Genomic DNA, 24096 nt, shown 5'->3' on the forward strand with positions numbered 1-24096 from the left:
CGCGATACATTTTTTCCCCGCAAAAAAAGGCATCATGTGCACAAAAATTGCGGAATTGATTCTAAATGATGGGATGCTTAATATATGCTGTTTTTTTGTAGTTTTATAGCGAAAAAAATGCGAAAAAACCCCGAAAAATCAGCAACGTGTGCACACAGCCTTATGGGAACAATATACATTTTTTTTTTCTTTATTTAGGAATTTTTTTTTTACACATCTAAACATTTTTTTTTTTACTTTATAACATTGTTATAAGGTCAGATCGCTGATCTGACAATTTGCAATGCACTGTGTCAGATCAGCGAACTGACGTGCACTGCTCCTGGCTTACCAGTGCTTGCTCTGTCCAGGCGCTTGGTAAGCCACCTCCCTGCAGGACCTGGATGCAGCCCCGCGGCCATTTTGGATCCGGGGCCTGCAGGGAGGAGACGCTCGGTAGAAGGTGAGCACATCGCCTTGTACCGAGGGTCTCAGGGAAGCCCGCAGGGAGCTCTCTCCCTGCGCGATGCTTCCCTATGCCTCCGGAACACCGCAATCATGTTTGATTGCAGTGTGCCGGGGGTTAATGTGCTGGGAGCGGTCCGTAACCGCTCCTGGCACATAGTGCCGGGTGTCAGCTGCTATAGTCAGCCAACACCCGGCTGTGATCGGCCGCGCCCCCTCCGTGATCGCGGCCGATCGCTATGACGTACTATCCCGCAGCAGATCAATGGGAAGTGGATCAGGTAGAAAAAATGAGGAGATCTTCATTCTTAAGAAAACCTGCTCCCCTGGAGGTCCCAGGCAGGAGATATTAAGGCCATCTCTCCTATCCAGATTTTAGCTGTTAGGAGACATACTGTAGCATTTCCAACTTTGTCCATCTAACCTACTTCAATTACCTGCTCACAGCAGGGGGCCATCATAGCACAAAGGGTTGGAATGAAGTGTTAGGTGTTTTTCCCAGTTTATGATGAAGTCATGAATCAATGCTCAATATGATGGTGACACGTCCCCTCTCAAGTCGGAGATTGGTTCTATGTTACAATTACACTTATGACCATGGGATAGCGTTTTTCAGATTGAGATATATTGTAACCTGTTTTCACCAGTCCTTATTTTTTCCTGAATTTGGTTTTTTGGATTTATTCTAATTAGTTACTTTTAATAGTGTTTTCTTAAATTCCTACATTTCTGCGATCAGATATTAAACAATTCTCACTTATTTCATATTTTTGCTCACTTGCTTGGGCTTTTTAGCCAAAGTCTTGAAACATTACATTGAGAAATAATCACTTACAGAACCGGAGGCTTTTCTCCAAGAACTGTTAACGTTCTTGAGTCCGGCTCCAAAAACTCCCACAATATAGTGGAAATGAAATGGAAGCAAAAACAAAGAATAGCGATAAATGGAGACAGATGGTACGGGATGCCACACAAGGGCCTGGCAGCCGCTCGGCATTCCTGCGCCTCAGTGCGGTGGTGAGTGGAGAGTGAAGGCGATTAATGAAGTAAGGCTGAAATCCGCTCAATCAAGGCAAGGTCACCCGACCATTAATAGACAAATGGTTTTATTCTGAAAGAAAGCACATTCGATGCGTTACATTGCATTCTGCTGTAGAACAACCAAAAGTTTCCTGCTGGAAAATCAGAAATGAGTGACGTATATGTCACCTCTTATAGCTTCCAAAAATAATTATACTACATACTCTATAGTCACTGTCTACATATATTACATTATTTATTACACCCCAGAGCTGCACTCACTATTCTGCTGGTGCAGTCACTGTGTACATACATTACATTACAGATCCTGAGTTACATCCTGTATTATACTCCAGAGCTGCACTCATTATTCTGCTGGTGCAGTCACTGTGTACATACATTACATTACTGATCCTGAGTTACCTCCTGTATTATACCCCAGAGCTGCACTCACTATTCTGCTGGTGCAGTCACTGTGTACATACATTACATTACTGATCCTGAGTTACCTCCTGTATTATACCCCAGAGCTGCACTCACTATTCTGCTGGTGCAGTCACTGTGTACATACATTACATTACTGATCCTGAGTTACATCCTGTATTATACCCCAGAGCTGCACTCACTATTCTGCTGGTGCAGTCACTGTGTACATACATTACATTACTGATCCTGAGTTACAGCGTGTATTATACCCCAGAGCTGCACTCACTATTCTGCTGGTGCAGTCACTGTGTACATACATTACATTACAGATCCTGAGTTACATCCTGTATTATACCCCAGAGCTGCACTCACTATTCTGCTGGTGCAGTCACTGTGTACATACATTACATTACAGATCCTGAGTTACATCCTGTATTATACCCCAGAGCTGCACTCACTATTCTGCTGGTGCAGTCACTGTGTACATACATTACATTACTGATCCTGAGTTACATCCTGTATTATACTCCAGAGCTGCAGTCACTATTCTGCTGGTGCAGTCACTGTGTACATACATTACATTACTGATCCTGAGTTACAGCGTGTATTATACCCCAGAGCTGCACTCACTATTCTGCTGGTGCAGTCACTGTGTACATACATTACATTACAGATCCTGAGTTACATCCTGTATTATACCCCAGAGCTGCACTCACTATTCTGCTGGTGCAGTCACTGTGTACATACATTACATTACAGATCCTGAGTTACATCCTGTATTATACTCCAGAGCTGCACTCACTATTCTGCTGGTGCAGTCCCTGTGTACATACATTACTGATTCTGAGTTACATCCTGTATTATACTCCAGAGCTGCACTCACTATTCTGCTGGTGCAGTCACTGTGTACATACATTACATTACTGATCCTGAGTTACATCCTGTATTATACCCCAGAGCTGCACTCATTATTCTGCTGGTGCAGTCACTGTGTACATACATTACATTACTGATCCTGAGTTACATCCTGTATTATTCTCCAGAGCTGCACTCACTATTCTGCTGGTGCAGTCACTGTGTACATACATTACATTACAGATCCTGAGTTACATCCTGTATTATACCCCAGAGCTGCACTCACTATTCTGCTGGTGCAGTCACTGTGTACATACATTACATTACTGATCCTGAGTTACCTCCTGTATTATACCCCAGAGCTGCACTCACTATTCTTCTGGTGCTGTCACTGTGTACATACATTACATTACAGATCCTGAGTTACATCCTGTATTATACTCCAGAGCTGCACTCACTATTCTGCTGGTGCAGTCACTGTGTACATATATTACATTACTGATCCTGAGTTACATCCTGTATTATACCCCAGAGCTGCACTCATTATTCTGCTGGTGCAGTCACTGTGTACATACATTACATTACTGATCCTGAGTTACCTCCTGTATTATACCCCAGAGCTGCACTCACTATTCTGCTGGTGCAGTCACTGTGTACATATATTACATTACTGATCCTGAGATACATCCTGTATTATACACCGGAGCTGCACTCACTATTCTGCTGGTGCAGTCACTGTGTACATACATTGCATTACTGATCCTGAGTTACATCCTGTATTATACTCCAGAGCTGCACTCACTATTCTGCTGGTGCAGTCACTGTGTACATACATTACTGATCCTGAGTTACATCCTGTATTATACTACGGAGCTGCATTCACTATTCTGCTGGTGCAGTCACTGTGTACATACATTACATTACTGATCCTGAGTTACATCCTGTATTATACCCCAGAGCTGCACTCACTATTCTGCTGGTGCAGTCACTGTGTACATACATTACATTACTGATCCTGAGTTACATCCTGTATTATACCCCAGAGCTGCACTCACTATTCTGCTGGTGGAGTCACTGTGTACATACATTACATTACTGATCCTGAGTTACACCCTGTATTATACTCCAGAGCTGCACTCACTATTCTGCTTGTGCAGTCACTGTGTACACACATTACATTACTGATCCTGCATTACATCCTGTATTATACCCCAGAGCTGCACTCACTATTCTGCTGGTGCAGTCACTGTGTACATACATTACATTACTGATCCTGAGTTACCTCCTGTATTATACTCCAGAGCTTCACTCACTATTCTGCTGGTGCAGTCACTGTGTACATACATTACTGATCCTGAGTTACATCCTGTATTATACTACGGAGCTGCATTCACTATTCTGCTGGTGCAGTCACTGTGTACATACATTACATTACTGATCCTGAGTTACATCCTGTATTATACCCCAGAGCTGCACTCACTATTCTGCTGGTGCAGTCACTGTGTACATACATTACATTACTGATCCTGAGTTACATCCTGTATTATACCCCAGAGCTGCACTCACTATTCTGCTGGTGGAGTCACTGTGTACATACATTACATTACTGATCCTGAGTTACACCCTGTATTATACTCCAGAGCTGCACTCACTATTCTGCTGGTGCAGTCACTGTGTACATACATTACATTACTGACCCTGAGTTACATCCTGTATTATACCCCAGAGCTGCAATCACTATTCTGCTGGTGCAGTCACTGTGTACATACATTACATTACTGATCCTGCATTACATCCTGTATTATACTCCAGAGCTGCACTCACTATTCTGCTGGTGCAGTCACTGTGTACATACGTTACATTACTGATCCTGAGTTACATCCTGTATTATACCCCAGAGCTGCACTCACTATTCTGCTGGTGCAGTCACTGTGTACATACATTACATTACTGATCCTGAGTTACCTCCTGTATTATCCCCCAGAGCTGCACTCACTATTCTGCTGGTGCAGTCACTGTGGACATGCATTACATTACTGATCCTGAGTTACATCCTGTATTATACCCCAGAGCTGCACTCACTATTCTGCTGGTGCAGTCACTGTGTACATATATTACATTACTGATCCTGAGTTACCCCCTGTATTATACTCCAGAGCTGCACTCACTATTCTGCTGGTGCAGTCACTGTGTACATACATTACATTACTGCTCCTGAGTTACATCCTGTATTATACTCCAGAGCTGCACTCACTATTCTGCTGGTGCAGTCACTGTGTAAATATATTACATTACTGCTCCTGAGTTACCCCCTGTATTATACTCCAGAGCTGCACTCACTATTCTGCTGGTGCAGTCACTGTGTACACACATTACATTACTGCTCCTGAGTTACATCCTGTATTATACTCCAGAGCTGCACTCACTATTCTGCTGGTGCAGTCACTGTGTACATACATTACATTACTGATCCTGAGTTACCTCCTGTATTATCCCCCAGAGCTGCACTCACTATTCTGCTGGTGCAGTCACTGTGGACATGCATTACATTACTGATCCTGAGTTACATCCTGTATTATACCCCAGAGCTGCACTCACTATTCTGCTGGTGCAGTCACTGTGTAAATATATTACATTACTGCTCCTGAGTTACCCCCTGTATTATACTCCAGAGCTGCACTCACTATTTTGCTGGTGCAGTCACTGTGTACATACATTACATTACTGATCCTGAGTTACCCCCTGTATTATACCCCAGAGCTGCACTCACTATTCTGCTGGTGCAGTCACTGTGTACATATATTACATTACTGATCCTGAGTTACCCCCTGTATTATACTCCAGAGCTGCACTCACTATTCTGCTGGTGCAGTCACTGTGTACACACATTACATTACTGCTCCTGAGTTACATCCTGTATTATACCCCAGAGCTGCACTCACTATTCTGCTGGTGCAGTCACTGTGTACATACATTACATTACTGATCATGAGTTACATCATATATTATACCCCAGAGCTGCACTCACTATTCTGCTGGTGCAGTCACTGTGTACATACATTACATTACTGATCCTGAGTTATCTCCTGTATTATCCCCCAGAGCTGCACTCACTATTCTGCTGGTGGAGTCACTGTGGACATGCATTACATTACTGATCCTGAGTTACATCCTGTATTATACCCCAGAGCTGCACTCACTATTCTGCTGGTGCAGTCACTGTGTACATACATTACATTACTGATCCTGAGTTACCTCCTGTATTATACTCCAGAGCTGCACTCACTATTCTGCTGGTGCAGTCACTGTGTACATACATTACTACTGATCCTGAGTTACATCCTGTATTATACTCCAGAGCTGCACTCACTATTCTGCTGGTGCAGTCATTGTGCACATACATTACATTACTGATCCTGAGTTACATCCTGTATTATACTCCAGAGCTGCACTCACTATTCTGCTGGTGCAGTCACTGTGTACATATATTACATTACTGATCCTGAGTTACATCCTGTATTATACTCCAGAGCTGCACTCACTATTCTGCTGGTGCAGTCACTGTGTACATACATTACATTACTGATCCTGAGTTACATCCTGTATTATACTCCAGAGCTGCACTCACTATTCTGCTGGTGCAGTCATTGTGTACATACATTACATTACTGATCCTGAGTTACATCCTGTATTATACTCCAGAGCTGCACTCACTATTCTGCTGGTGTTGCCATTTCTCAGTCCACACTATCAGTGATTTCTGATGAGTACGGCCCTTTCCTCAGGTGACTTTTTGAGTCTTTCATTGTATTCTCGTGTCACAATTGTTATTTTGTGTCATGGCTCTGCTGTGGCTTGAGAAGGAACATAATCCTGCCGTCACATGAGGCTGCAGATGTCTAACCGCACAGCGATGGGAGCGCGATTCCAGGAAAGCCAGCTAATAATAAAAATTCATGTGGGTGAGCGTCCCGTGTAAAGTCGCACCAAACCAAATATTTGTTGAGATTTAGCATAATAACCAGAAAAGTAACCATCTGACAAATAGGTGACTGTGCGCAGGCTGAGGTTGTCTTTATTTTGGCAGAATTTAAGGAAGCCTTCTCGTTGTTTGATCGGACCCCTAACTGCGAATTGAAGATCACCTATGGGCAATGCGGCGATGTGCTGAGGGCGCTGGGACAGAACCCGACCAATGCTGAAGTTTTAAAGGTTCTTGGCCGACCCAAGCCCGAAGGTTCGTGAGTATTTGGAATGTCACTGATCCAGAAGGAAGACTTTCTGCAAACCGTCCAGAGTCAACGTGCGTTCTCTGGTATGAGAAGAGAGAAGGAAGGATTATTGCTAGGTTGTAATTACTGCTGGTCATGGCTGCCAAAGTCTGACCCCGAAAAAAAACAACACATTTTATACAAAAATTGTAGAATATTTAAAGGAATAACAAGAATGATGAGTCTTATCTAAATGTATCTGTCTGTAAGACGTCCTAGAGACGAGAATATTAAGTACCTGACTACCGGCCATTCTCTTTACCCTCACTCTGGGTGGTTTCGCTGTGTAGCAGGCACAGGGTAGAGATCTTACCTAGGTCGAAGCTTCTGTAGGTTTTTCTATCACCCAGGTTAAAGCATTATTTTACTGCCTCCTCCCTGTGTCTCCACAAAGTGGCTATTTGGCCTATGTTTGCTTAAGTATTGTGCTTTGTCATAGCTGTCTAACATTTCTTCCATGGGGTCACATTTTTCCTTTACAATGTTTTTCTCAGAACTTAACACAAAACTTATGGATTTTGACACCTTTTTGCCAATGTTACAACACATCTCCAAGTCTAAGGAAAAGGGCACCTATGAGGATTTTGTGGAGGGCCTCCGAGTCTTTGACAAGGAAGGCAATGGCACCGTCATGGGGGCAGAAATTCGCCACGTATTGGCTACTCTAGGTAATTCCATACCATTACCTAAGCATTTATTCTTATTAAAATTATTATTATTTACTTATAATATCTAACAAAGTTGCAAAACGCAATGGACCCGATTTTCACCAATGTATCCTTGATGACTAGGGGAACGAATGACAGAAGAAGAAGTGGACAAACTGATGTCTGGGCAGGAAGATGCCAATGGTTGCATCAACTATGAAGGTAATTAATGAATATTTCAAGGAATATGAGCTAATAACAATCCTGCAAGAACCATTGAGAACACACTGAATGGGGGAGAGATATCTATATTTTGGTCTCATGGTAGCTCCGTATTATTATATGATACTGAGTCTATAATTTGCATTAAAAGATTCTCATTTATTGCAACTGCTACAAGCATCTTACTGCATCAAGTATACAGTGGGGCAAAAAAGTATTTAGTCAGTCAGCAATAGTGCAAGTTCCACCACTTAAAAAGATGAGAGGCGTCTGTAATTTACATCATAGGCAGACCTCAACTATGGGAGACAAACTGAGAAAAAAAAATCCAGAAAATCACATTGTCTGTTTTTTTAACATTTTATTTGCATATTATGGTGGAAAATAAGTATTTGGTCAGAAACAAACAATCAAGATTTCTGGCTCTCACAGACCTGTAACTTCTTCTTTAAGAGTCTCCTCTTTCCTCCACTCATTACCTGTAGTAATGGCACCTGTTTAAACTTGTTATCAGTATAAAAAGACACTTGTGCACACCCTCAAACAGTCTGACTCCAAACTCCACTATGGTGAAGACCAAAGAGCTGTCAAAGGACACCAGAAACAAAATTGTAGCCCTGCACCAGGCTGGGAAGACTGAATCTGCAATAGCCAACCAGCTTGGAGTGAAGAAATCAACAGTGGGAGCAATAATTAGAAAATGGAAGACATACAAGACCACTGATAATCTCCCTCGATCTGGGGCTCCACGCAAAATCCCACCCCGTGGGGTCAGAATGATCACAAGAACGGTGAGCAAAATCCCAGAACCACGCGGGGGGACCTAGTGAATGAACTGCAGAGAGCTGGGACCAATGTAACAAGGCCTACCATAAGTAACACACTACGCCACCATGGACTCAGATCCTGCAGTGCCAGACATGTCCCACTGCTTAAGCCAGTATATGTCCGGGCCCGTCTGAAGTTTGCTAGAGAGCATTTGGATGATCCAGAGGAGTTTTGGGAGAATGTCCTATGGTCTGATGAAACCAAACTGGAACTGTTTGGTAGAAACACAACTTGTCGTGTTTGGAGGAAAAAGAATACTGAGTTGCATCCATCAAACACCATGCCTACTGTAAAGCATGGTGGTGGAAACATCATGCTTTGGGGCTATTTCTCTGCAAAGGGGCCAGGACGACTGATCCGGGTACATGAAAGAATGAATGGGGCCATGTATCGTGAGATTTTGAGTGCAAACCTCCTTCCATCAGCAAGGGCATTGAAGATGAAACGTGGCTGGGTCTTTCAACGTGACAATGATCCAAAGCACACCGCCAGGGCAACGAAGGAGTGGCTTCGTAAGAAGCATTTCAAGGTCCTGGAGTGGCCTAGCCAGTCTCCAGATCTCAACCCTATAGAAAACCTTTGGAGGGAGTTGAAAGTCCGTGTTGCCAAGCGAAAAGCCAAAAACATCACTGCTCTAGAGGAGATCTGCATGGAGGAATGGGCCAACATACCAACAACAGTGTGTGGCAACCTTGTGAAGACTTACAGAAAACGTTTGACCTCTGTCATTGCCAACAAAGGATATATTACAAAGTATTGAGATGAAATTTTGTTTCTGACCAAATACTTATTTTCCACCATAATATGCAAATAAAATGTTAAAAAAAACAGACAATGTGATTTTCTGGATTTTTTTTTCTCAGTTTGTCTCCCATAGTTGAGGTCTACCTATGATGTAAATTACAGACGCCTCTCATCTTTTTAAGTGGTGGAACTTGCACTATTGCTGACTGACTAAATACTTTTTTGCCCCACTGTATATGTCAAATAAATGTTTGCATAGGAATTTTGAAAGTACCCATGGCGGTACCTTATGTATTCACAAACAATTCTATCTGATAATATGTTAATCAAGGCCTCATTTAATCTAGTGTAGATAATGAAGGTAGAGGACCACATTAGTTCTTTAAAGGTTACTTCAATTCAGGCACCAATGTGCTATTTACTTACTGTGTTCTATATCAGCAAAGACATATGTTGACATTGGCATCACTGAACGTACCCATTGCGGTTACCTGATCATCATCCAATATATTTAATACAGCATGTTAACATCATATACAATTTGAGCAACTTATCTCATATTTTCTAACAATATACATTTAAAAAGATGGCATAAGTTTATGTCCAAATCTCACCACAAAAGAAAATGGACAGCATCCTACTGTAGAGGATTGAAATGTGGCTCTTTACTACTTTTTTAACCCCCCCACACAGGGTGAGTGGAGGGATTAAAAAAAAAATCTTAAATATCCCCAAACCCAGGTATAAAATGATAACAACTGCACCCTAATCTTATTGGGTATTGTAGGCACCTCAACAGATTAGAAAGCTACAGCTGAATAAAATACACTGTACAAGAACCAAGACCAATATCACCACATGACCGGTCCGTGACCATACAGTGGGGCATACCAATTCTGAAGACTTAAGTGAATAAAGTATCCTTACATGCACTGACTCATGGTGACATCCTTTCTGATGGGAGACATTCAGGTTTCACATCTTTTTCATCTGATGACATCAATCATGCGATGACATCATCGCTCTACCTGCACCTGGATGCTGATGTCTTTTGCCTTGTGCATTTCCTTCAGGCCTCTAGGCCACCACTGGCTTCCTGCTTTATCATAAGTTTTAAAAGTGTCGCCATCATTTTGGGGGCTCCGATACTGTTGAGTGGCGCTCACCCTGCAGGTCATAATGACTGAAGAGATATTTATTTGCATTGGCCGCAGAGTTACATTTAATTCCCAAAGTAAAAAGTTCAAGGCTGGAATGTGTTCAGTCATCGGACGTAATTCTGGTCCAAACATATAAAATAACAACGCAATAAACCAAAGGAAAAATATTCTCATTGCTAAAAAATAGGCAAAAAAAAAAGGAAACTCTTCTCTGCACAGTGTGGAAACAATGTCTGATGTTTGTAAAACTTGGACATTTTCTGACAATTTCATTAGGAATATTGGCAAAAACATCAGGAGCGAGATTCCTGCCACCGGCTGAGTCTGTGTATGATCTCAGAGAGACAAAAGAGGAAAAATAATCACTGGCGGGAAGCTGACATAACATAGGGAATTATACCACTATACTAATCTGTACTGTTTACATAGGACTGCTGGACTAATAACCTATACCTAGCGTCACTACTCAGGTAGTAACATCTACTACATTATCTGTAGTCAGAGAGTTATCATTGGGTCATCTGTGGTGTTACATAGGACTGCAGGTGACATCTACTACATTATCTGTACTCAGAGAGTGATCACTGTGTTATCTGTGGTGTTACATAGGACTGCAGGTGACATCTACTACATTATCTCTACTCAGAGAGTTATCACTGTGCTATCTGTGGTGTTACATAGGACTGCAGGTGACATCTACTACATTATCTCTACTCAGAGAGTTATCACTGTGTTATCTGTGGTGTTACATAGGACTGCAGGTGACATCTACTACATTATCTGTACTCAGAGAGTTATCACTGTGTTATCTGTGGTGTTACATAGGACTGCAGGTGACATCTACTACATTATCTGTACTCAGAGAGTGATCACTGTGTTATCTGTGGTGTTACATAGGACTGCAGGTGACATCTACTACATTATCTGTACTCAGAGAGTGATCACTGTGTTATCTGTGATGTTACATAGGACTGCAGGTGACATCTACTACATTATCTCTACTCAGAGAGTTATCACTGTGCTATCTGTGGTGTTACATAGGACTGCAGGTGACATCTACTACATTATCTGTACTCAGAGAGTGATCACTGTGTTATCTGTGGTGTTACATAGGACTGCAGGTGACATCTACTACATTATCTCTACTCAGAGAGTTATCACTGTGCTATCTGTGGTGTTACATAGGACTGCAGGTGACATCTACTACATTATCTGTACTCAGAGAATTATCACTGTGTTATCTGTGGTGTTACATAGGACTGCAGGTGACATCTACTACATTATCTGTACTCAGAGAGTGATCACTGTGTTATCTGTGGTGTTACATAGGACTGCAGGTGACATCCACTACATTATCTGTAGTCAGAGAGTTATCACTGTGCTCAGGCTCGGACTGGCTCACCGGGGAACCGGAGGATCCTCCGGTGGGCCCTGGCACTGACACCTGCTGGCAGGGCCCGCCCCCGCTCCAGGGCCCCCCGCTGCCGCCCGCCTTGAATACTCACCCTGCTCCAGCGTTGGTCTTGGCATCTGCACTGCAGCTCGTCCTGAACGAGCGGTCACGTGACACCGCTCATTAAGATCATGAATATGCGCATATTCATGATCTTAATGAACGGTGTCACATGACCGCTCAAGCAGGAAGAAGGTGCTGCGCTGGCGCAGCCGCCTGGAGTCGGGACAGAGCGCGAGGGATGTCGGCACGGCCGTGCAGTGGGACAGGTGAGTATGAGGGACGGGGGACGGGGGAGGGGGATGAAGGAGGACATAAGCCGGCGCGCCGAGCGGGTGCAGAGAGATAAGCCGCCATGCAGGGGGGAATATATGAGCCATAGAGGGGGGAATATATGAGCCATAGAGGGGGGAATATATGAGCCATACAGGGGGGAATATATGAGCCATACAGGGGGGAATATATGAGCCATACAGGGGGGAATATGAGCCATACAGGGGGGAATATATGAGCCATAGAGGGGGGAATATGAGCTATGCATACAGGGGGAATATGAGCTATGCATACAGGGGGAATATGAGCCATGCATAGAGGGGGGAATATGAGCTATGCATACAGGGGGAATATGAGCTATGCATACAGGGGGGGGGATATGAGCCATGCATAGGGGGGGGTCATTATACAGTATTGAGCATTATGTGGGATCATTATACAGTATGGAGAACTGTGTGGCCGTTATACACTATGGAGCACTATGTGTGGGTGGCCATTATACAGTATGGAGCACTGTCTGGCCATTATACAGTATGGAGCATCATGTGTGGCCATTATACAGTATGGAGCATCATGTGAGGCTATTATACAGTATGGAGAACTGTGTGTGGCCATTATACAGTATGGAGCACTGTCTGGCCATTATACAGTATGGAGCATAATGTGTGGCCATTATACAGTATGGAGCATCATGTGTGGCCATTATACAGTATGGAGTATCATGTGTGGCCATTATACAGTATGGAGCATCATGTGTGGCCATTATACAGTATGGAGCATAATGTGTGGCCATTATACAGTATGGAGCATCATGTGAGGCCATTATACAGTATGGAGCATCATGTGTGGCCATTATACAGTATGGAGCATCATGTGGGGCCATTATACAGTATGGAGCACTGTCTGGCCATTATACAGTATGGAGCAATGTGTGGCCATTATACACTATGGAGCATCATGTGTGGCCATTATACACTATGGAGCATCATGTGTGGCCATTATACAGTATGGAGAACTGTGTGTGGCCATTATACAGTATGCAGCATCATGTGTGGCCATTATACAGTATGGAGCATCATGTGTGGCCATTATACAGTATGGAGCATCATGTGTGGCCATTATACAGTATGGAGCACTGTCTGGCCATTATACAGTATGGAGCAATGTGTGGCCATTATACAGTATGGAGCATCATGTGTGGCCATTATACAGTATTGAGCATCATGTGTGGCCATTATACAGTATGTATGGAGCATCATGTGTGGTGGCCGTTATACAGGATGGAGCATCATGTGGGGCTATTATACAGTATTGAGCATCATGTGTGGCCATTATACAGTATGGAGCACTGTGTGACCATATTTTTGTTTGCTTATAATTATCGTATATAAAACAGTGTGATCAGCAGTGCTAAATGGGTGTGGTTGGGACGTGGATATGGGTGTGACTAGTTGTGAAATGGGTCTGGTCAGAGGCGTGGCCTAAAATTTGCTTTATACCTCCTTCCCTTCTTCAAAAGTTGGGAGGTATGGTACCGCATTTGCCAGATCACGGCAAGTGCCGCAAATCCCATAGGGAATGAATGAGGCCAAACGCAGTGTTGCCATAAGTGATCCGTTACACGGCAGATGCAGAAAAACTGCCGGATCTGCTGCAAAAGGCGACTTTCACATCAGCGATTCTTGCCAAAGTCACTGCCGATAGTGTCATACTCACCAAAAGGGGAGGCAGCACTAAAAGTGCCTAGGGCAGCAGAAACTCTAAATACGGCCCTGGGGGGCTACATTATATTCTGTGGGGGGACTGCATTATACTCAAGGTACTACATTATATTATGGGGGGCTACATCATACTATATGAGGGGTTACAGTATACTCTATGGGGGGCTGTATTATATTCTGTGGTGGGGCTGCATTATTCTCTCAGGGGACTACATAATATTATGGGGGCTACATCATACTATATGAGGGGGCTACAGTATACTCTATGGGGGGGCTGCATTATATTCTGTGGTGGAACTGCATTCTCTCGGGACTACATTATATTCTGTGGTGGGCTGCATTATACTATATGGGGGGGGCTGCATTATACCCTATGGGGTGCTACATTGTATTCTATGGTGGGGACTGCGTCATACCTGAGAGGGTTGCATTATATTTTGTGGGGTGCTGCATTATATTCTATGAGGGGGGACTGCATTATATTTTATGAGGGGGCTACATTATATTCTGTGAGGGGGCTACCACAACCCTTGCTACATAATTAAGACGTGAACTACCTTATATTATACCCTGATATTAGCGCTTTTTACCGCACAATTGTTGGTCTTGTATCTATTTCTATGTAGCTACATAGTGGGCCCCAAGAATGATGATTTTCTCTGGTGGGCCCAAGGTGTTCCAGTCCGACGCTGACTGTGCTATATGTGGTGTTACATAGGACTGCAGGTGACATTACAACATTATCTGCACTCAGCCAGTGATCACGGTGTTATTTTTGTTGTTACATAGGACTGCATTATCTGTATATTAATGTTTCTTCTTATTTCTTGCCCGCAGCCTTCGTGAAGCACATCATGGCCAGCTGAGCAGGTATAGTTCACCTCCAGGATTAGTGTTACTTCTCACAGAGAGTATAATAGGTTTCCTTCTGGATCACTAATGGGTGGAAACTACAAATGTAAAAGGCAGAGGTTGGTTCTGATACAAACACAGAATAGGAACATAAAGGAACAAACCATCTCTGATATCTCTCTAAATCCTGGTCCTCCTCACCACATCCCCACAGTCATTTCTACCTCCCATCCATGCTATATCACAAATCTCCATAACCTCTCTAACCTTTTACCCATTCACCCAGCCCCCGCTTCCCCAGTCCCACTAACAGGAGCTCTGTCTGCAACAAGCTTTCCAACATCCATGATCTCTTTATTACTAACAAGCTTTCCTTCCTCGCCATCACCGAAACCTGGCTCACCCCTCTGACACAGCCTCCCCTGCTGCACTTCCATATGGTGGATTCCACCTTTATCACACACCCCGCCCCAGCAGCAAACATGGTGGAGTTGGTTTTCTCCCTTCACTGCTCCTTCACCCACATCCCACTGCCACCCTCTGTTACCCTCCCTTCCTTTGAGGTGCACTCTGTGCGCATCTACTCCACCTCCAACCTCCAACTGGCTGTCATTTACCGCCCCTTAGGTAATTTCCTTTCCGCGGACATCCCCACTATCATCTTGGGCGACTTCAACATCCCCATTAACACTTCCCTCTCAGCTGCCACTAAGCTTCTATCCCTCACTTCATCCTTTGTCAATGGTCTTCTGCAGCCACTCACAAAGATAGTCACACTCTGGACCTCATCTTCACCCGCCTCTGCTCCCTATCTAACCTCTCTAACTCACCTCTCCCTCTTCATGACCACAACCTATTCACATTCTCTTCCCTTTCCTCTCCTGGTGCACAGTCCCCACTCCACAAAATTTCACACCCTCGGAGAAATCTTAAACACCTTGATTTACACTCAGCTTCCGCGTCCCTTCTCCCTTTTGCAGATATAATTCCTAACACAATGCAGATGCTACAGCCGCTTTATATAACACTACGACAGCTCCAGTTCTCAAATCAGTCACCTCTCTCATCCATACCAAAGCTCGTACAGTCAACAGGCAACCCTGGCACACCAGCCTGACTAAAGAATTGAGGCGAGCTTCCAGTGTTGCTGAGCGGAGATGTAAAAGATCCCACTCCAATAAGCACTTCATCATTCAAACAGTCCCTCACTACTTTCAAGGCCACAATCATTGCAGCAAAATAAACTTTCTCATCTCTCATATCCTCCCTGTCTCACAACCCTAAACAGCTATTCAACACCTTCAACTCTCTCCTCCGTCCCCCAGCACCTCCTCCCTCTCCACTCATCTCAGCTGAAGACTTTGCCTCATTTTTCAAGCAGAAGATCTCATCCTCAAAAATCCCTCTCTTGACCCATCCTCTGTGTCTAACTATAGCTCCATATCACTTCTCCCCTATGCCCCAAAACTACTGGAACAACACGGGGAAACATTGAACAATACTTACCCCCCAAAGGCTAACCAGCCAGTGAAATTGATCACTAAAATTATCGCAAGGGGAGGGAATGAATAATACCTACCCCCATGTGAGACTGCTTATAAAAAAACTAAAAAGGAAAATAAAGGGGAAGAATTGAATAATACTTACCCCTAAATAATAGCCACCAGACAGTAGAAATTGGAACAGCAATTTCATTGTGAGATGAGGAATTATATTCACCCCTATTGGCTATTACAGGAAGTTGGGACATTACTATCTAAATATTTAATATTTTTAAACAAATACAACTTTATTATTATTATTATTTAATAAAAGTTACTTTATAATCTTACAATCTTTAGTTAGGGTCTATTTCCCATTCAGTAATTTGTAAATTACATTGTTAAACCCTACGCTGATTGTGTTTTGAACAATTTTGGATAACAATTTGACTTTTTCTCATGTTTTTTTTGTGTTGTTCCAATACACACAAAGGAAATAAACCCGTGTGTAACAAAACATACAGAATGGAAATAATATTCTGAGAGAAATACTTTGGTTTCTGGAACAATTTGATGGGTGCCAACACTTTTGGCCATGACTGTAGTATAAGTTTGATCACAGGTTTAAGTCCTATAAAAAGACTAAAAAATAAAAGTTAAAAGTAATTAAAAAAAGGTTTAAAAAAAAAAACAGAAACATTTGAAATCGCTGCTCTTCTTCGGATCCAAAAATAAAAAAATAAAAAATTAATTATTTTCGGTATCACTGAGTCCATAAAAGTCCGATCTGTGAAAGCACAAAATGATGTAAACCATTAGGTAAATGCTATAAAAGTAAAGAAAAATCGAATCGCCAGAACTTCTGGTTCAAGTTGCCGCACCTCACCCTAAGAATAGAATAAAAAAAATCTGGTGATTTCGGCTTATTAGTGGGTCACATTCTCACCATATTCTACCCGGTCACGGCTTAGTACAGACCCTGCTCTTTATTGTTCCTTCTGTTTCCTTTTTTCTGTTGCTTATTTGTTACTTTGTTGCAGAAATGTCCAAGTCTCCGGGATCCAACAACCTCTGCTCTACCGATGCTGGAGCCCCCCTCATTGATCATTCCCTGGAGAGAAGACCCCAAAAGTGAAATAAAAATCCCCCCGATACGGAAAGTGAATAAATTCCATGACAGTGAATAATGTTCTATTGTGTCTTCTTTCATGATCGTCTGCATCCTGCGATTACGAGGTTGAGTGCGGCTGAAGTCCTTCACATTTCCTTCTGGGAAGTGAATTGTTTTGATGTTGTTCCTGTTCCTGGGAAAGCTGGGTGACGATCATCATGGCTCCCATAGTTTGCTGTTGCTTTTCCGACCTGTAGAGGGCATCATCCCCCAGAAGCATCAGGTTTTCTGTAGAGCTGCAGCTGTGATGCTTGAGGTTTTCATGGTTGGACGTTCCATGGTACCCGACCTCCCCTAAAAAGCCAAAATGTTAAGAATAACAAGGGAGGAAGTGACGGCCTCGACTGCCCTTTAATTTCCACTTTCCTTTCGAGCTCTGCCATGTGGACTTAGTCATTGCGGGATTAGATTACCAGCAGATGAGCACCGCTCCGGATCGGCAGCTGTAATTTGGAAGGTTTCAGTTCTTCCTTAAAAATATAAAATATGTTGGGGATCAGATCCAGGTTGGAGCAGGACGGTTTTGGGAGATATGAAGCCTCTAAAAAAACCTGAAAGGGGAATTCAGTTCAGGCCGGGAAGCAGCTATATGGGGCCAGAGGTGGCAATAATCCCAGCCCGGGTGTCGGGAGCCCACATGGCACAAGGGGTCCAGTTACAAAAGTTACATTGGGCCCCGAGGGCCCCAGCTTCTGCCTCTGGTCTGGGTTCCCCACCATTGGTTTTGCAGGAAGGATATAACCTCCTATTCTGAAATCTTCCCACCGCCATACTGTTACACTGTAATATTGTTACACCGCCATACTATTACACTGTCAAATTGTTACACCGCTATACTATTAAACCACCATATTGTTACACCGCCATACTGTTACACCACCATACTGTTACACCGCTATACTATTACAGCGCCATATTGTTACACCACTATACTATTATACCGCTATACTGTTACACCACTATACTATTACACCGCCATATTGTTACACTGCTATGCTATTGTACCACCATATTGTTACACCACTATACTATTACACCGCCATACTGTTACACCACTATACTATTACACTGCCATATTGTTACACCACTATACTATTACACCGCTATACTATTACACCGTTATACTATTATACCGCCATACTGTTACACCGCCATACTGTTACACTGCCATAATGTTACACCACCATACCATTGCACCGCCATACTGTTACACCACCGTACATACTGTTACATTGCTACACCGCTATTCTTTTACACCACCATATTTTTACACTGCCATATTGTTACACCGCTATACTATTACACCGCCATACTGGTCCTGCTGCTTGTTTCTCCTTTCCTCATCTGGATGTGATGTCCTATACCATCAGGATGTGACTGGACTGGAACCGTGAAAGCAATATAATCAGGGCACACTGCCTATATATTACCCTGAGCTCCGGGGCTGCGGTGCCGGAGCGGCTGCCAGGCACTAATTCTGCAATGTCCTCATTAATACCGAGCTCTGCAGATTTTCTTGGCGCTCTGCTCAGTGATGAAATGTGCAATGTCAATGATGAATCCTCACTGACTCGTTGTACTGGCGACTTCTGCAGGTTTGTCAATCTGCAGCGCGGCTGTCCTGGCGCTTATAGAGGCTTCTGCATCATTAATGTAAGAAATGCAACACTGAAACCTACATGTGAAAGTCGAACAAGTGTTTTCTGTTCATGTGATTAATATTGCACAGTTTTTAGAAAAAGTGATTTGTGGCAAAATTCAGCGCTTAAATAATACCGCCATACATTTTGCTTATAATACCGCCATACATTGTGCATACAATGCCGCCATACATTGTACATATAATACCGCCATATATTGTGCTTATAATGCCGCCATACATTGTGCATATAATACCGCCATACATTGTGCTTATAATGCCACCAAAAAGGAGTACCAGGCGATAATTTTAAGAAGAAACAATATAAATCTTTATTAAATATCAAAAAGATCAGGAAAATCACAGTATAAAGGGTAATCCATACTCCAAGAAGGTACAAACAGAGAAAGAGGTAGCCACCTCAGCAATGCAAAATATCAGGCATTACAACATAGCCCGAGTGCATAAAAGACAACAGAAAAGAATACTGATATACAGCACTGAGAATAAGAACACCATATAGTTAGGATAACCAACATATTGTTATCTCAAATTGTAATGACATAAGGACCGAAGGAAAGGATGGAGAAGGAAGGAAGTACAAAAAGAATGAAGACAGGAAGGAAGGAAAGGAGGAAGGAATGAGAAGGAAGGAAAATATGAAGGAGAAGTAAAGACGGAAGGAAAGGAAGGTGATGGAAGGAAGAAATGAAGGAGACAGATGGAAGAAAGGAAAGAAGGAAGGAACAAAGGAATGATGGAAGGAAGGAATGAGAAAGAAGGAAAAATAGAAGGAAGGCAATGGAAGGAAGAAATGAAAAGGAAGGAAGGATGGAAAGAAGGAAGGAGAAGGAAAGAGGGAATGAGAAGGAAGGAAGGAGGGAAAGAAAATGAAAACAGGAAGGAGAATGAAAGAAGGATGGAAAGGATGGAAGGAGAAGGAAGGAAGAATGGAAGTAAATGGAAGAAAAAGGAAGGAATGAGAAAGATGGAAGGAAAGAAGGAAGACAGGAAGGAGTGATAAGGCAGGAACAAAGGAATGAGATGTAAGGAAGGAGAAGGAAGGAATGAGAAGGAAAGAAGGATGGAAAGAATGAAAGAGGGAATGAGATGGAAGGAGGGAACGATAGAAGGAAAACAGGAAGGAAAAGGAAAGAAGGATGGAAAGGAATGAAGTAGAAGGAAGGAAGGAAGAATGGAAGGAAATGGAAAGAATGAAAAAGATGGAAAGAAAGAAGGAAGACAGGAAGGAGATGGAAAGAATGAGAAGGAAGGAACAAAGGAATGATACTCAAGGAAGGAATGAGAAGGAAGAATAGAAGGTACAAAATGGAAGGAAGGAATGAAAAGGAAGGAAGGATGGAAAGAAGGAAGAGGGAAAGAGGGAATGAGAAGGAAGGAGGAAAATAAAGAAGGAAACAGGAAGGGAGAAGGAAAGAAGGATGGAAAAGAAGGAAGGAGAAGTAAGGAATGAAAAGGAAGGAAGGTTGGAAAAAAGGAAAGAGGGAGTGAGAAGGAAGGAAGGAAAGAAAGAAGGAAAGCAGTAAGGAGAAGGAAAGAAGGATGGAAAAGAAGGATGGAGATGGAAGGAATGAGAAGGAAGGAAGAATGGAAGGAAAACGAAGGAAGGAATGAGAAAGATGGAAGGAAAGAAGGAAGACAGGAAGGAGAAGGAAAGAAAGAAGGAAGGAATGAGAAGGAAGGAACAAAGAAATCAGATGCAAGGAAGGAGAAGGAAGGAAGGAGAAGGAAGCATAGAAGGAAGGAATGAAAAGGTAGGAAGGATTGAAAAAAGGAAGGAGAAGGAAAGAGGGAATGAGAAGGAAGGAGGGAAAGAAAGAAGGAAAAGAGGAAGGGAGAAGGAAATAAGGATGGAAAGGAAGGAAGGAGAAGGAAGGAATGAAAAGGAAGGAAGGTTGGAAAGAAGGAAAGAGGGAGTGAGAAGGAAGGAAGGAGGGAAAGAAAGTAGGAAAACAGGAAGAAGGAAAGAAGGATGGAAAGGAAGGAAGGAAGGAGAAGGAATGAGAAAGATGGAAGGAAAGAAGGAAGACAGGAAGGAGAAGGAAAGAGAGAAGGAAGGAATGAGAAGGAAGGAACAAAAGAATTAGATGCAAGGAAGGAGAAGGAAGGAAGGAATGAGAAGGAAGAATAGAAGGAAGAATATGGAAGGAAGGAATGAAAAGGAAGGATGAAAAGAAGGAAGGAGAAGGAAAGAGGCAATGAGAATGAAGGAGGGAAATAAAGAAGGAAAACAGGAAGGGAGAAGGAAATAAGGATGGAAAGGAAGGAAGGAGAAGGGAGGAATGAAAAGGAAGGAAGGTTGGAAAGAAGGAAAGCGGGAGTGAGAAGGAAGGAGGGAAACGGAGGAGAAGGAAAGAAGGATGGAAAAGAAGGAAGGAATGAGAAGGAAGGAAAAGGAAGGAAGAATTGAGAAAGGTGGAAAGAAAGAAGGAAGACAGGAAGGAGAATGAAAGAAAGAAGGAAGGTATGAGATGGAAAGAACAAAGGAATCAGACACAAGGAAGGAGAAGGAAGGAATGAGAAGGAAGAATAGAAGGAAAAAAATGGAAGGAAGGAATGAAAAGGAAGGAAGGAAGGAGAAGGAAAGAGGGAATGAGAAGGAAGGAAAGAAAGAAGGAAAACAGGAAGGAGAAGGAAAGATGGATGGAAAGGAAGAAAGGAGAAGGAAAGAATGAGAAGGAAGAAAGAATGGAAGGAGATGGAAGGAAGGAATGAGAAAAATGGAAGGAAAGAAGGAAGACAGGAAGGAGAAGGAAAGAAAGAAGGAAGAAATGAGAAGGAAGGAACAAAGGAATCAGATGCAAGGAAGGAAGGATGGAATGAGAAGGAAGAATGAAAGGAAGAAAATGAAGAAAATGCAAGGAAGGAATGAAAAGGAAGGAAGGATGGAAAGAAGGAGAAGGAAAAAGGGAATGAGAAGGAAGGAAGAATGAAAGGAAAAGGAAGGAAGGAATGAGAAAGACGGAAGGAAGGGAGGAAGATAGGATGGAGAAGGAAAGAAGGAAGGAGGGAAAGATGGATGGAAGGGAAGGAGAAGAAAGAATGGAAGGAGAAGGAAGAAAGGAAGGAATGAAGGTGAAGAAGGACAAGATGTCGTTTAGTCTGTACGTTTTCCCATGGTGCTTGTGTTTCCTCTGGTTTCCTCCCACATCTAATATATAATTGTCTACGGATCACTTCCATCTGTCTGTCTGTCTTTCTGTCTGTCTGTCTGTCTCGGATATTCATTGGTCGCGGCCTCGGTCTGTCATGGAAATCCAAGTCACTGATTGGTCGTGGCAAAACGCCCACGACCATTGCAACGGGCACAGTCCACCGGCAAAATGGCCGCTCCTTCCTCCCCGCAGTCAATGCCCGCTCCATACTCCCCTCTAGTCAGCCCTCACATAGGGTTAATGCCAGCGTTAATGGGCCGCCATGTATCACACTCCATTAATGCAACTATTAACCCTGTGTGACCAACTTTTTACTATTGATGCTGCGTTTGCAGCATCAATAGTAAAAATATCTAATGTTACAAATAATAATAATAAAAACGTTATTCTCACCCTCCGACGTCGCGCCCTCTCCTCGGAAGTGCAAGCGGCAGGTTCCGGTGGCAAGGATGCTATGCGAGAAGGACCTGCCATGGCGTCACGATCATGTGACCGCGACGTCATCACAGGTCCTGTGCTCATACTAATCCTGGGACTGGAAGCTGCCGCATGCACCGCACACAGGCGACAGGACTACAAGGGACACCTCGGAGGGTGAGTATATGTTTATTTTTTACTAGATGGTGGCCCGATTCGAATGCATCGGGTATTCTAGAATATGTTTGTATATAGCAGAGGCCACGTAGTATATAGCAAATACTACGTGGTCTGTGTTATATACTATGTGGCTGCTATATACATACATATTGTAGAATACAGGCCACGCAGTGTATAACAGTGGCCATGCAGTATATTACACAGCCCAAACAGTATATAACACAGCCTACATACTATATAACAACCCACGCAGTATATAGCAGCCACGCAGTATATAACACAGGCGACGTAGTATATAACACAGGCCATGCAGTATATAACACAGGGCACGTAGTATATAGCACAGCCCATGCAGTATATCACACAGCCCATGGAGTATATAACAGAGCCCAAGTACTATATAACACAGCCCACGTACTATATAACACAGCCCGCGCAGTATATAGCAGCCACACAGTATATTACACAGGCGACGTAGTATATAACACAGCCCACGTAACATATAACACAGGGTACGGAGTATATCACACAGCCCACGGAGTGTATAACACTGCCCATGTAGTATATAGCAGCCACGCGGTATATAACACAGCCCACGTAGTATATAGCAGTGTGGGCACCATATCCCTGTTAAAAAAAAATAATTAAAATAAAAAATAGTTATATACTGACCCCCTGGGATCCAGCGAAATTACCCAGATGACTTAGCGTCTCGCGAAACCGCTAAGTCTTCTGGGTAATTTCGCAATGCATCTCCGGGAACGGAAGATGACGGCCGGAGCGAGCGCATCGTCGGACGACGGAAGGTGAGAATAGCAGGTTTTTTGTTTTTTTATTATTTTTAACATTACATGTTTTTACTACTGATGCTGCATAGGCAGCATCAATAGTAAAAAAGTTGGGGACACACAGGGTTAATAGCAGCGGTAACAGAGTGCTGTACCCGCGGCCCATTACCGCTGGCATTAGCCCTGTGTGAGCGGTGACTGGAGGGGATTACGGAGCGGGCGCCGGGCACTGACTGCAGGGGAGTAGGGGAGGGACTAATCGGACTGTGCCTGTCGCTGATTGGTCGCGGCAGCCATGACAGGCAGCTGCCGAGACCAATCAGCGACG

The 24096-nt window shown here is 43.3% G+C and overlaps 2 protein-coding genes across 3 annotated transcripts in view; both read left to right on the forward strand.

The window, feature by feature from the left end:
• The window catches only part of MYL3 (myosin light chain 3), a 239613-nt gene extending 222014 nt beyond the window's left edge, over positions 1 to 17599 (forward strand). The window contains exons 1-6 of one of the 2 annotated variants that reach the window (XM_069729138.1): positions 6397 to 6707; positions 6833 to 6982; positions 7511 to 7684; positions 7808 to 7885; positions 14902 to 14934; positions 17438 to 17599. In XM_069729138.1, the coding sequence (XP_069585239.1) occupies positions 6629 to 6707; positions 6833 to 6982; positions 7511 to 7684; positions 7808 to 7885; positions 14902 to 14930 (510 nt within the window). In that variant the 5' untranslated portion in view covers positions 6397 to 6628 and the 3' untranslated portion in view covers positions 14931 to 14934; positions 17438 to 17599. Of the gene's footprint in view, positions 1 to 6396; positions 6708 to 6832; positions 6983 to 7510; positions 7685 to 7807; positions 7886 to 14901; positions 14935 to 17437 lie in introns of those variants that run through there. The other variant, XM_069729137.1, reaches the window with a different exon arrangement.
• Positions 17600 to 20847: 3248 nt separating this feature from the next.
• On the forward strand, positions 20848 to 21315 carry LOC138642452 (octapeptide-repeat protein T2-like). Its single transcript, XM_069730606.1, has one exon. It carries the CDS (start codon positions 20848 to 20850, stop codon positions 21313 to 21315), a length of 468 nt encoding a protein of 155 aa, XP_069586707.1.
• Positions 21316 to 24096: the final 2781 nt, after the last annotated feature.

Source organism: Ranitomeya imitator, chromosome 6 (assembly GCF_032444005.1).
Source record: "Ranitomeya imitator isolate aRanImi1 chromosome 6, aRanImi1.pri, whole genome shotgun sequence".
Lineage (NCBI taxonomy): Eukaryota > Metazoa > Chordata > Amphibia > Anura > Dendrobatidae > Ranitomeya > Ranitomeya imitator.